Source organism: Lissotriton vulgaris, chromosome 8, assembly GCF_964263255.1.
Source record: "Lissotriton vulgaris chromosome 8, aLisVul1.2, whole genome shotgun sequence".
Classification (NCBI taxonomy): domain Eukaryota; kingdom Metazoa; phylum Chordata; class Amphibia; order Caudata; family Salamandridae; genus Lissotriton; species Lissotriton vulgaris.
This window is the reverse complement of record NC_141696.1, coordinates 983,563,790-983,577,098: the sequence shown is the minus strand read 5'-3', so window position 1 is coordinate 983,577,098 and position 13,309 is coordinate 983,563,790. Positions and strand designations below refer to the sequence as shown.

At 43.2% G+C, this 13,309-nt stretch overlaps 1 protein-coding gene across 12 annotated transcripts in view; it reads right to left on the bottom strand.

Moving 5' to 3' along the window:
- The window catches only part of MYCBP2 (MYC binding protein 2), a 2,065,574-nt gene that overhangs the window by 221,897 nt on the left and 1,830,368 nt on the right, over positions 1 to 13,309 (bottom strand). For all 12 annotated transcript variants that reach the window (XM_086934832.1, XM_086934837.1, XM_086934835.1 and 9 more), the window contains 3 exons: positions 4,072 to 4,168; positions 3,527 to 3,646; positions 588 to 689 (listed from right to left, as the gene is read on the bottom strand). In XM_086934832.1, coding sequence (XP_086790958.1) covers positions 588 to 689; positions 3,527 to 3,646; positions 4,072 to 4,168 — 319 coding nt within the window. The remainder of the gene's footprint in view (positions 1 to 587; positions 690 to 3,526; positions 3,647 to 4,071; positions 4,169 to 13,309) is intronic.

The window sequence follows — 13,309 nt, the reverse complement described above, 5'->3', positions numbered from 1 at the left end:
GTGGTCCGCTGTAAAATAGAAAGTTGATTCATAAGGTTTTTGGAAGTTAAACAGGCTACATTTCCATTTTTTTTTAGCTCTCTTAAAGTACACGCAATAGCCTGCAGCATAGTGCCCCACCACCTCAGGTTTCCTGGTGTCACAAATATAAGTCCAGTCCTACACTATCACTTAAGCTCAGCAAATAAACAGGAATCCAGGTGAAATATCTAAATATCTGAGTGTCAACAATAATATAGTTTACGACATGACTTGCAAGCTTAAAATAAAAAATTGGAATGTCTTAACAAGTAATTTTTAAGAAAACACATATTTGATGTTCAACCACAATTATAAGGTGGCGAGATAGTTAATTAACTTGTTGGGCCACTAATCCAGTCTACGTCTCTGAAAAATCAAGAAATGAAATGAATGAAATCAAAGACAGCTTTGATTAACAATTTCTTTAAACAAGTTTACACCACTTACAAGGGGTGTTTGCCAATTAACTACCAAAAAGGACGTAGACAGCCATAAGTCCAAAGTATATAAATGATGTCAATGTAAATACACTAAAAAGAAAACAAATATGAGGCTCCGTTTTTTACCATTTGCTTCTGCTGTCCATCTTTCCCCATCCATCTTCCAGAGGAAAGACGATCCACATGGTCCTGATCAAGCACACATAGGGAGGCCAGAGCCAACCAGAGCTGGAAGACATGAAATGTTTAACAAAGTCTAACACCATCTGTCATACATAAGCATCCTTACGATTGAAGAAATTCAGGCTTCCTTTCACACAACAAACTCTTAATCTGTAAAAGCCAAATTCAAAACAGTACAAGTAATGTGTCACTTGAACAAAGTTGGTCTTTCCCCAATTGACACAGCACAATTAAAACTACATCCATAGTCCCCTGTGAACATTTTGAGCTGGTATGCCTTAATGCAGAGGGAAACATGTAAAGTACCATACCGAAGTTTTTAAATACCCATTTAAAAAACTAACTTGGGCGGTCACGGAGATGAACAGGACTTGGGACATTTGTCCAGTGGAGACTGCCAGAGCACCTGCAGATTAGACCTAATTTGATGGAATGACTGCTGGTGGGTGAAGACAATAGCAGTTGAATAGCATGTTTAAGGCAACCCTGTTAAACTGCAGTTTACACACACATAGTACAGATAGCATTATTTCTTAAGTGGAGAGGCATTAGAGGATGCACCAGTATGGCTGTCCCAAGAGGCTATCATGAAGGTAGGATGCTGGAGGTTTGAATGTTTTAGGCACTTTATATGCCACCTGTACCAACTTCCAAGGGTTTTATGGGAGGAGGCAAGAGACAGTGTTTGCCCTGGTAACGATGCAGGACCCTCATGTGCAGCATGAAAATGTAAGTCTCAGATTTCGCCCACTTTAGCCTCAAATACAAGCTGCAAGATAAAATCTGATTTTGAGCAAACATAAGTTTGCACAAAAATCGGGATTCCAAGTGGTGTTAGCAGGATAATTCAAACCACTCCGCCCCAAGCTCCCTCCGCCCAAACTTTCCATGACATGTACAAATTTATCAGGGGACAATGCTTGTACAAAAACAGGAAACAGATGCAGAAATACGTGTTGTAAAAAAACGATTTTCAAGACACCAAGAGTACAGCTTTAGAGAGGCTTGAAGGGAGCAAATATCACAAAGTTAAGCTCAGGATTAAAGCCCCACTGCAGCATATTCGAGGTAACATATGTGAAAGCCCTTCAAAGAAACTCATCACAATGGGTGACTTGAATAATAAGGCCTGATCAGCAAAAGCAGAAAGGGGCAAAAAGGAACACTTAACAATAACCACTTCAAAGCTGTGCCAGGATACAGACAGTGCAAATTTAAAGAACATCAGACAGTTTTGCTTATATGAGATCAACCTGCTTCTCCTCACACCAGGTGACAAATTCAGACCAATGACCTAAGTACACAGACTTGGTGGATGGATAGTGGGTGGACTGAATGACATCCACTACCAATCAAAGGCCGGAGACTTGTACATCTTGGATGTTGTCTTGTCTTTGTGCGACTTACTAGATTTTCCAGATGACTTTGAATGGTACGACGATTGTTGGGTGCAGCTCCACAAACAATTTTGGGACCTTTCTCGAGACAGATATCTGGAACGTCACGAGGTCAGTCAGCATCAGCTGGTGAGGAGCTGGAGGGACCTTTAGTGCCTTTGAATGAATGGCATGTCAGTCCTCGTATGTCTGGCATCGTCATCATGCTCCAGACACCAAAGCAAGCCTAGTGTGGGTCTGTACCGGACATCTGACGGTGACAGGCACCAGATGGTTTGAAACTTGCCTATTTGGTGGCCATTTTCACACCACGAGACAAAGTCTCCCAAAAATATTTGACAAAAGTTTGAAAAAAAGGTCAGTCAAAAAAGTGACAGGGGGTAGATCCCATCCGATCTGTGCTGACTGGCATGGAAAGAAAAGTGGACTGGGGTGACATCTATATAGGCACTGTGCATATCACTTCTGGGGTGAAGCCGCGACCATGTGGAGCCGAATGATGCCACCCTATCAATGCACAGGAGTACTGCTCATCAAACGTTTCCCGATTCAATCTGATGCCTGGGGATTAATCTAAGGTAAGGAATCTGCAGCTAGAAGTTTCTACCAGATAGGTAAAAACAACATAGCTCTATGTAAATAAAAAGGCAAGCTTTTATTTAAAATACAGATGAGACTTCATGAGTGCTATTTTTTTATCTCCTTGCTAGAAACCGAGCACTTCATGTTTTTGAAACATACAATTTAAGGAGGAACTTAGTTTAACTGCAAATAAAATAATTTCTGGGTGTCACCCACCACATGCAGCAAGCACATTCTTTTGTGGCACAAACACTTCCAAAGTAGACCGAACTAATTAAACTACAGTGATTTTATAGGAACCACAAATGTACAAGAGAACACTTTCCAAATGTGCTGCTGACAAAGTGAGTATAACAGGAAATGGGCTTGAAATGTGCAAATATGCATATATTTTGAGCTTATAGTGGCAAAAAGAGAAATATTGCTCAGTTGTGTAAAAGTTCTTAAGTCCCATAGAAAGCAGAAGTCTAATTTAAAGCGTGAGAGCCATAAATAAAGCTTCCATGTTCAAATAATATATATATTCTACTCCCAAAATAATTGAAAAGAGTTGTTTAAGATCCGGGATTACAAAACAAATATTTTCATCTAAAAACTATTCTTTTGTCAAACATCTGAAGTTGACAAAAGTTTAAATCTCTCTGGTCTAAAACTATGTTGTTGAGAAAATAAAGTCTCTGTTAACAATTATGTTCTTACTGATAATTTGTAGGATGGTACTATAAGAACATTTCAAGTTCTATATAAAGCTGACTGGATCAAAGTCCTAGCTTTGTATGCTTTCATAATATGCATGTTTATATACTCTTTCAAGGCAAGCTTAGATGAGGGAACTTTTTTAATGTTTGAAATGCAATTCTGTTATCTAGGACTGTCCTAATGTTGCTTGAAATTTCAGGTTACCCTTGTTGTTGCAATGCATCGAACTGGCGAGCGATATTCTTCTTCCATTTTGGTGAGAGCAATGATTGTTTCTGCAATAGAGTTTTTGGTTACACGAGACCAAGCTTCAGACAGATGACCCTATGGAAAAATACAGAGTTTTTAACTTATAAATAATACAAAAGGACACACAGTTAAACACTATTTTGGTAAATTGCGCAATGCTGAATTTCATTGATCCCCCCCTTCATCGTAGTGCCACACCCTGAAACACGTCATGCAAAAGTTGACAAACAAGTTGGTAAAGTGAATATCACACACCCATAGAATAGACCTTTAAGGTAAACTTCCAATATCAATAACCCCATTGTATACATTTCCACCCAGGAGAGCAGGAAAACTTTTTTTTAGAACTTAAGGTCATGATGGGCGGTACGTGAATCAATAAAATAGGAAATCCAGTTGAAAAATGCTTTGCTTATTATTTCCATATGTCACAATAGTATGTAAGGAAGAGCATAATCAAAGACTCGTATGATTTTATCCACTAGCTGAGAAAAACTTACAGCTGCCATATCTTTGATTAACTTGATGATAATCTCTGAAATCTGTGTTGGTGTTGAGCCTTTCATCCACCAGTGACTTTCCCCTCTCCGGATATAGCTGTAAAAATAGACAATATGTGTAATCTATAATTAACCTACAAAAGTTATGAACTTAGAATTTTCAATGCAATATTACAATCTAGGACTGAAGATTGAAACTAGAAAAAGAAAAAGAAATGTGTTTCTCACAGACCAAAAAGGACACACATTCTCTGGAGTAATAATCAGAAGTTTAAAACTATACTTATAATTTTCAGTCCTCTTTCAAATATCACTTATATGCAATACCAAGCCTGGGTTTGAAAGAGGAGCACAAATGATCAGATTCACATTCTGATGAACTACTAACAATTTTAAATGAAAAATGCGTTAGTGAGATGCCACATAACACCTATAATGCACATGAACAGTGCTTAAGTATCAAAATGGTGCCAACAAAATGGTAAATGTCACAGACGTCTGTGCTTGGTTAGAGTACTCTAACAATCTTCACTTGCGGAGTGGATGGTGGAATACTTCAAGATTATTAACTATTTCCAATAGTCTTTCAAATGTGTTTTCATGTGTGTATGCAGTGGGTTTCACTCAGATACACTGCTTACAGAATGGGGACTGCTTACTGGACGCATGATCTAGGTGCTTGAGAAAGGCATGAATGTACTGAGGATGGTTGCCCCTTAATAACCGGACTGGGTAGTATTGTTGGAACAGGTGTGTCTTAGATGTCTTAATGGAAGTTAAATGGTCGTCCAGTTCTAGGACTGAGTCAGGGAGAAAATGTTACCCACCTTGGCTGAGATCCACATTCCTACTGCGACTCCTTTCAGTGATCACAACTGTAGGTGAGACGCTGGCCGTTAGTGCTCTAACAGCTTGTAACCTCTCATTAGCAGTGTTTTTGTATTTCTATTTACAGAGAGCACCTTGAATTGTGTGTATGAGATACAGTAATAAATGTTCTGTTGAGATGGCTCACTATGGTACTTCATCTTGAAAATGACCATTTCTCTAGCTGCCTTGTTAATGGGAATCCACAATTTCCTAATCTGCCAGGCATACAGAAAATGTTTCCATAACCCGAGCCAGAAAGGATAACTCGGATAAGTGCAACTTGGAGTTTGGGTGGCAAAAATAAAGGAATCTTTGAAATGAGGCATTTGTGGAACTTACATGCTTGAATGACTATTTTTACAATTGAAACTTTGTGGATAAAACTTTGTCCCAAATCCCTACAAAATCTGCAGACATTAGAGCGTTACTCAACGCAAAATGTCAGCGAAACAAAGCAAAGTGACAAAGACTACCCTGAAAAAAGATCTAAAAGTAGTCAACGTGTGGAAAGCAATAAGAGAGCAAGTGAAATCAGATTGCACAATACATGACTAGAGAATAAGATGGTAACATGTTCTATGAGTCCAACTGATTGTCCTTTAGATATTACTGATCAATACCAAATGTCCAAATATTCCTGAAGACATTTACTTTTTTTTAAATGTCTTTTTTTATTGAGCATTTTTAGAAGCAATACTGTTACCATAGCAGTACAGGGCATTTAGCCATGACAATGAGAGAGCCGGTGTGGTGGAACACATAAGACATGCATTCCTTAAAGTGTAAACAGGAATATGCAAACAAACAGAGAGAACCAGGGGTAAGAACCAGGTCCTCTCACCGCCAATGCATAAGAAGCATTTAAGTTCTTGTCACGGCAGCAGCTGTAAAAAGTCTTGGCTTCAAAATTGATACCAAACTCTCCATGATCCAGCAGTTCTCAGCAGTAGTGGGAACAGGCATGCTGCGGCAGCTGCGTAAACTCGCCCCCCTGCTCACCTTCAATACATTAAGAGAGGCAGTGCCAGTCTTGATACTGTCTCGACTTGATTACAGTAACTCTTTATACATCGGCCTCCCGGGCAACCTATTAACTAGGCTACAGTTTATTATGAATGATGCCGCTAGATTAATCTTTGGAGTGCCAAGGAGAGCCATGCGACTCCCCTCCTTAAGACAGTTGCATTGGCTCCCGGTGAGACAGAGAACGAAGTTCAAGGGCCTTTGTATCACGCACAAGGCCATCTATGGCCAAGCGCCTAGTTACATTAAAGATCGCATAGCCAGACACACTCCCAGCAGGGTGCTTTGATCCTTGGATGCCAGCCTTCTGGCCTGTCCCCGAATTAACCTATCCTCGAAAGGAGGAAGAGCGTTCTCCACTTCTATTCCCCACATCTGGAATAACTTGCCAGAAAATGTACGCAAGGAACACACTCTTCTCCCGTTTAGAAAGTTGAAAACATTACTTTTTCAGAGGCCTGGGATGTAATTTAACGTCTTTTTTTTCTCACTCCCCCATATGCAAGAGCTGGGTCTTCTCTGAAAGCGCTTAGAGACCTGTATGTGATAATGCGCTGTATAAATGGCAATTAACAATAACAATATATACAGATGTTCGTTGTTGCTAAGAGAAAACAGTACGAATAGAGCACAGTTACTGCAAGTAAATGATGGAACGGGCGGTGGTGTTTCATCACATGGCACCTCAATTTCTGGTGACGGATATTCTTTGTTAACCCAAGACAGTTTGTTTCTCACTTCATATCACCTAACTATCTTTTCAGAATTGAACATCCCCTGAAGAAGAGCTATTCCAGCCTGAAATACATTGGGATTTTTAACCAGATTTGTTTCATTGATTGGTCCACTGATCAACTCATTTATGAAAAGTTACCACATCAAGAATGTAAATATACATGAATAAAGTAATTCATGAATGAATAAAATCAGCAAGATAATCAAATGGATTCAAATTGTATTTAAACCAAGATTGGAAAACCTAACATCTTCCCCAGCAGGAACCCAGCTGTGCTACTAGGGGAGGCTTCCCTAGGAGGGAGCGTTATTTCCTAATATTTTTTAACAAGCTTTTGATCAGAAAGCGATACCCTACTGCACGCCCAGAATCTAAAACAATTTCACCAAGGATACAAACGTATCTAATTTCGGAGTGCGTGAACCATTCTAATTGCTAACACAATCATGATCCCCAGCCTTTAGCTTCTAACTGAAAGTATAATGGTATCCAAGCTCTTGATTTTGGCTCCAACCTTACACTAATCTAGCATGCCTGCAAAGATATAGGCCATCGACACGCAAGGTTGTGGACCTTGAGGAGCACACAAGGCATGCTTCTCATTGGTTAGAAAGTAGACTACTGTCCCTGTCAAGGGTTTATTATGTAGTGTGGTGGAGGTAGTATACCATGTTTTGTGAATCAACCTTGGGAGTTAAATCTGTTTTTCTGTGTCGCAGGAGTGGAAGCCTACTGGGTCACTCAGGCATAGTTCCTCTGCTAAATGCTAGTCCAGGTACTCCATACATGTTTGATGCAAGGTCTGTGTGTGACCTACATAGCGCATACATGGTGTTTATGAGTGAACCAGAGTAATGGAGGCCTGCGGGTTCCATTTTGGAAGGAGATAGCCTGTTCATATACACACACGAAAAATGTGAGTTTTTTTTGCCAGACAATCGAGGTGTATTGGCGACATTCCTGAAGGTGGTAGGAGGAGACTTAGACAATGAAGTGGGGAAAGAGTAAGGAAATTGCTACTTGCCAGTATGTATCTGTTCTTGGCATGTAGAGCTGTAGAGTTATATGCTTGTGCATAGATTGCCATCTTGTGTTGCGTCCGAATATTTGCACTTTGCTTTTCTTCAAAGAAGTCTTTCCAGTCACGAGGTAGATGACTCCTTGTTAGATTGTTTTCCCGTTGAGGGTGATAATGGAGCCAGTAAGAGTAGTTAGAAGATGTCCATGAATGTATATATCTAAGTAACATGAAACTGCAACTGGTATAGGTACCCGGGTGGGAACATATGACTCTATTTATTTATTATTTATTTTGTCAATTTGTAGGGCGCGACAGCTACCCGAGAAGGGTTTCCCGGCGCCTAGACACAGCTAGAAACGAAAAGACAAAAAACGGAGGGGGGATTTGAGTGGTTACTGTTCATACAGCCAGGTCTTTACAAGCTTTCTGAAGCTATGGTGGTTATCTTCCTTCCGAATGTTTGGAGGAAGCGAGTTCCATAGGGACGGTCCAAGATAGGCAAAGGATCTGCCCCCTGATCTTGCACGTTTGAACCTTGGTATACAGAACCGTGCTGCTGTCTGGGACCGGAGGTTTCTCTTTGGTGTGTAGAGGCAAGCAAGGGATTGGAGGTATTTTGGGGCTCCTCCAGTTTTTATTTTGAACATATAGTTCAAAGCCTTGAAGCGAACTCTGTTCTCTATCCTGAGCCAATGGAGGTCCCGGCGGTGGTTCGAGACTCCAGCGTTCCTGGGAATCTTGCACAGGAGTCTGACTGCGGCGTTTTGTGCCACTTGCAGGCGTCCAATGACAGATTTATTTGCGCCTAAGTATAGGATGTTGCCGTAGTCAAGCCTTGATGTGACAAGGGCATTGACTACGGTCTTCTGTGTTGACGAAGGCAACATCCACAGGATTTTCCTCAGCCATCTGATTATGGTGAGGCACAATCCAGTAACTTTGCTGGCCTGCTTATCCATGGATAAGGCGTTGTCTAGTACAAAACCCAGATTACGAGCATGGGGCACCGGGGTAGGAAGGATGCCCATCTGTTCTACAGATCTACATGCCAAGAACAGATGTATACTGGTAAGTAGCATTTAGCTGTTGCAGTAGTCTGAAATAGTGTATATAAAACTGCCTGGCCTACTCTAGCTTGTTGTGCTGCTAACAGATCCACTGAATAGTGTTTTGTCAATGTGTGAGGGGTAGACCATTTTGAGGCTTTGTATATGTCGTCAATGGGTATATTCCCCAGGAGTACCATAGAAGCCCCCAGTTTACGTGTAGAGTGTGCTCTAGGGGAACTGGTAATGTTGTTTAGCCTTTGCATAACATATCTGAATACACTTACCAATCCACTCGACTTGAATGAGACGGAGAACCCTGAAGATATCTTGTTAGCTCTTATCTACCACAGCATAATGACCCGCGCAGAGAGCGTGCGCATGCAGGGAGCGTGTCGCAAGCTGCAGAAATCAATACCGAGGGTCACAAAATCCTGCTCAGAGTTCGCTGAGAGGTTCAATGAGGCGGAGGCACGCATTTTGAATCTAGAGGATGAGCTTACTGGCGCAGAAAGCGACAACTGAGGCACTTTGCGCTGCAAAGGACGACACATTGTGGAAGATTACGGATTTAGAGAATCACCTACCGCGCAATATTCTACGCGTATTGGACATTCTAGAGGGGGTGGAGGGGCAAGATGTGAGAAAGTTTGTTTGTGAAATGTTTTCTGAGGCTTTTCCTTGGCTGACCCAATGGGATTGGGATCGGGAAATCCTCCGAGCGCATAGGTTCCCCTTTACAGTACGTAAAAGAGCAGGGTAGAATGTAAATAAACCAAGAGCAATCTTAATATCAATTAACAATTTTTTGGCAGGAGAGGCAGTTTACGACTTGATGCGACCAGATCGGAAGAAAAAGGGGAAGGGGGTAGAATTTTTTGTGTGCCCCGATTACTGTCCCTTCACCATAGAGAAAAGATGGCAATTGGGCCAGGTCATCACTCCATTCAGAGATAAAAAGGCGCAAGCCTTTTTGTTGAACCCTGCTAAGTTAAAGATTATACACAATGAGCAGGTGAGCTTTTTTACCACAGAAGTAGCAGCAAAGTAATATCTGCACTCACTGAAAAATTGACACTGGGATAAATCTAGATAAAATGATATGGAGTACAAGATGTGATTTATTTTTTATCTAGCAACAGCAACATGTATAGACTAGATTAGCTTCTACTTTAGTCCCTTGGTTTGTATTTTTTGTTGGGAGATTTTTTTGGGGAATCTTATCCAATCGATATAAAGTCGGTGCTGAAGAAAATAAGCATAGTTGTTCAAATAGTGGAGCAGGGGGGGTCTGGGGTATTAAAGCTCGTTCCATCACTAAGACCCTGGGTCTCCTAGGCTTTTGGGGGGGGGGGGGGGGGAGCGGGAAGGTGGGGGTTGGGCATGGGGAAAAAGAATCCATGAAGCTACAATGAGAATAATCAAGAAATTCAATGGTGTTTGCTATATGGTCCTAACGCTCAAGATTGTGATGATTATGAATGGGAAATAGACAAAGGATGTTGGCATTCAGCTTGGGTCCCTAAATGTGTGTCGTTTGAATAGTTATAATCAAAGACAACAGATTCTGGCAGAGCTGAGATTGCTTCAGTCAGATCTGGTATGCATTCAAGAAACTCATATCCCATGGAGTAAACGAAAACTGCTGTCAGAACTGGGGTTTATTGTATGGGCATGCACAGAGCAATCCACGGCCATGAGGGGGTAGCTATCTTAGCTAAAAATCACATACAGGGGACCAGCAGAGTTTTAGCAGATAAAACCGGGAGATGGGTCATAGCGGAATGTATGATTGGTAAACAAAAATGCACTGTTTAATATATGGGTCGAACCACGATGAGGCTGTAGTATTAGAGGGTTTGAATGTGGAACTCGCATTATGGCCCACTCCACTGATAGTATGTGGAGACTTAAATATACATTTGGAGGCAGGGCAGCTACACGATAATAACAAGCCTTACAATGGAAGAAAACCAAAAGTCTTTAAGGCGTTGCAGTCCTTAGTCACGGATCATGGTCTGGTTGATGCATGGGCAACACTGCGGGGGTCAGAGTCTGGGTACACTGTTTTTTCATATCCACACCAGAAATTGGTAAGTTTGGACTACTTTTTTTACATCTAGGCTGTTATTGTCTGGTGCCAACATTAAGGTGCATCCGCATATCTCCTCGGATCATGGCCCTCTTGTATTGAACCTCAATATGCTCAAAACTGGAATCAGACCACGCACATTTTCATTTGATAAGAACCTGCTTCTGGATAGCGAATATGTGACACATATGAAAGTATGGGTTGTAAAATTTCTGGCTATTAATCGAAATACTGCTTGGATAGGGTCAGTGTGGGATGCCCTAAAAGTGGGTATAATGGGCGAAACCCTATGCTATGGTCTTCATAAACAGAAGCAACTACAAATATATGTGCAGGAATTGTGTGGTAATTTGGCTGTAGCGGAAGAAAAACTCATGGAGGGGATTCAGGCCGGGCTTGAGATCACTGAGATACAAGCGCACGTTGCTAAATGCAAGGCTAAAATAAACCTACATTGGAGTGAGGATAGCTAAGAAACACATTATTAATAAGGGTCAAAGTTATGAATACGCGGAGGCAACCGGCCGCTGTTTGGCACAAAGGGTGCGATCAATGAGGAGGGAGGGACCTCTTGGCCATGAGGTACAGCTCAATCTCCCCCGGCGACATGCCGTGCCCAGGGGCCCAAAGGTGTGGGGCAGGCGGCGACGCTTGCGACTCCGTCGGAGCCACGTGGGTGGGGTCACCCAAACCCCCGGCCGCATCGTGGGATCGTCGGGGTGGGTCGCAGGAACGATGTCGTCTCTCTGACCTCTCATGCATCTTACCTGAGGACTTGGATCCTGACGACCGATGTCCACTCCCGGAGCTGCGATGACTCCGACCCCGCGACCGGTCCCTCAACCTCCCGTGGGACCGGGACCTGGAACGGCGCGGGGCCGACTGCCGAGCTCGAGTCGCTTGCGGGACCGCTCCCGCCTAGCTTTAGACGTCAGGGCCCGGCAGTCGGAGCAGGTGCGGTCGTCGTGGTCGAGGCCTAAACACTTCAGGCAACGGCGATGGGGGTCGGTAACCGACATCAGTCGGTCGCACTTCGAGTAGGGTTTGAACACGGGCATCCCTACCGGCACCGTTGGAGTCAAAGACTCGAGTAGAGAAATGATCAAAAAAATCAAAAAGTTTAGTCAAAAAATGACTAGGGGTAGAGCTTCTCCGGATCTGCGCTAGCTGGTGCGGAAAAAAGAAGAACTGACGTCAGCGCGCATGGGCGGCGTCTAAGTACTCCGACGACGTCATTCCGGCGCTAACGATGCCGACGACGGACGCGGAGCCGCGGACGACGCCTGCCGGCGCGCAGGGGTATTGCTACGCAAAATTTTCCGGATCCAGTCTGACGCCTGGGGATATTCTAAGGTAGGGAATCTATCACTAACGTGTCTCTTTCAGATCAGTGTACAATAGGTACCCAGGGCATAAGTGCACCCAAGGCCTACCAGGGGCTGCAGCATGCATTATGCCACCCCTGGCTGGCCATCCAAAACTGACAACTGGCTGGTAACACAGCTGGGGCAAGGTGGTGTAATCACCCTTTGCTTTAGATATAGTATACCTATATCTATCCCTAAAATGGACACATATCCTCCTATAAGTCACTCCTATGGCAGGCCTTAACAATCCTGGAGGCAGAGTGCTTGGAATTATGTGAGATGGTGCTCTAGCATGAGCTGAGCCTGTCTACAGGTTTCAGAACCAAGTCCTTTAGCTGTTTCCATGATAACGCTATACCATATACTCTTAAGTGCATTATAATCCTTGCGACTATTGCTAACTTTGGCATAGCATTATCAAAACATGTCGAGTAAGGTGTCATACGAATTGAAATACTACCCTCTCGCCAGTTCTGGCGACAGGGGTAGCATTCCACCCTTTTAGAGGGACACGACATGTATGTAACTGAGAACCCCGGTTAAAGTTAACTTGAGCCTCAGCATCACAAAATGGATGCTGCCACCACAGACACAAGTCTGCCCTCCTGCTGCTGGGAGTCCTTCCAGCGAGGGAGGCCTGGACAAAGGGTTTCCTGCCTTGGGCGGTGCAAGCCCCACCCCAGACAGGATTTTGAGTATTAGGTAGGACAGGCTGAAAGGAATGAGACATGCCTGGGGCACACAAGGTGACCCTGTGCATACCACAGTTCAAACCAGTTGCTGGAGCACTCCAGCCCCAGCTCTGGCGCGAAACCGGACAAAGGATAGGGGGTGTAACCACCCCCCTTCCTGGTCCCACCCATAGGAGGGACCTAGTCATAGTACAGCCCCCTTTAGGAGAATAAAGGTAGGAGCTGGTCCCATTCCAAATTAGATTAATCCTGATTTGAAACTACGAATAAGAAACTCTGGACTTCGACGTTCTGCTCCACAGAAGACTGAAGAAATCTCCCTTGTGGCCAAGGAGTGACCACCCTGCACAAGCAGGCACCATCAAGCGTCCTAGCGGTTCACTTTGTCGCC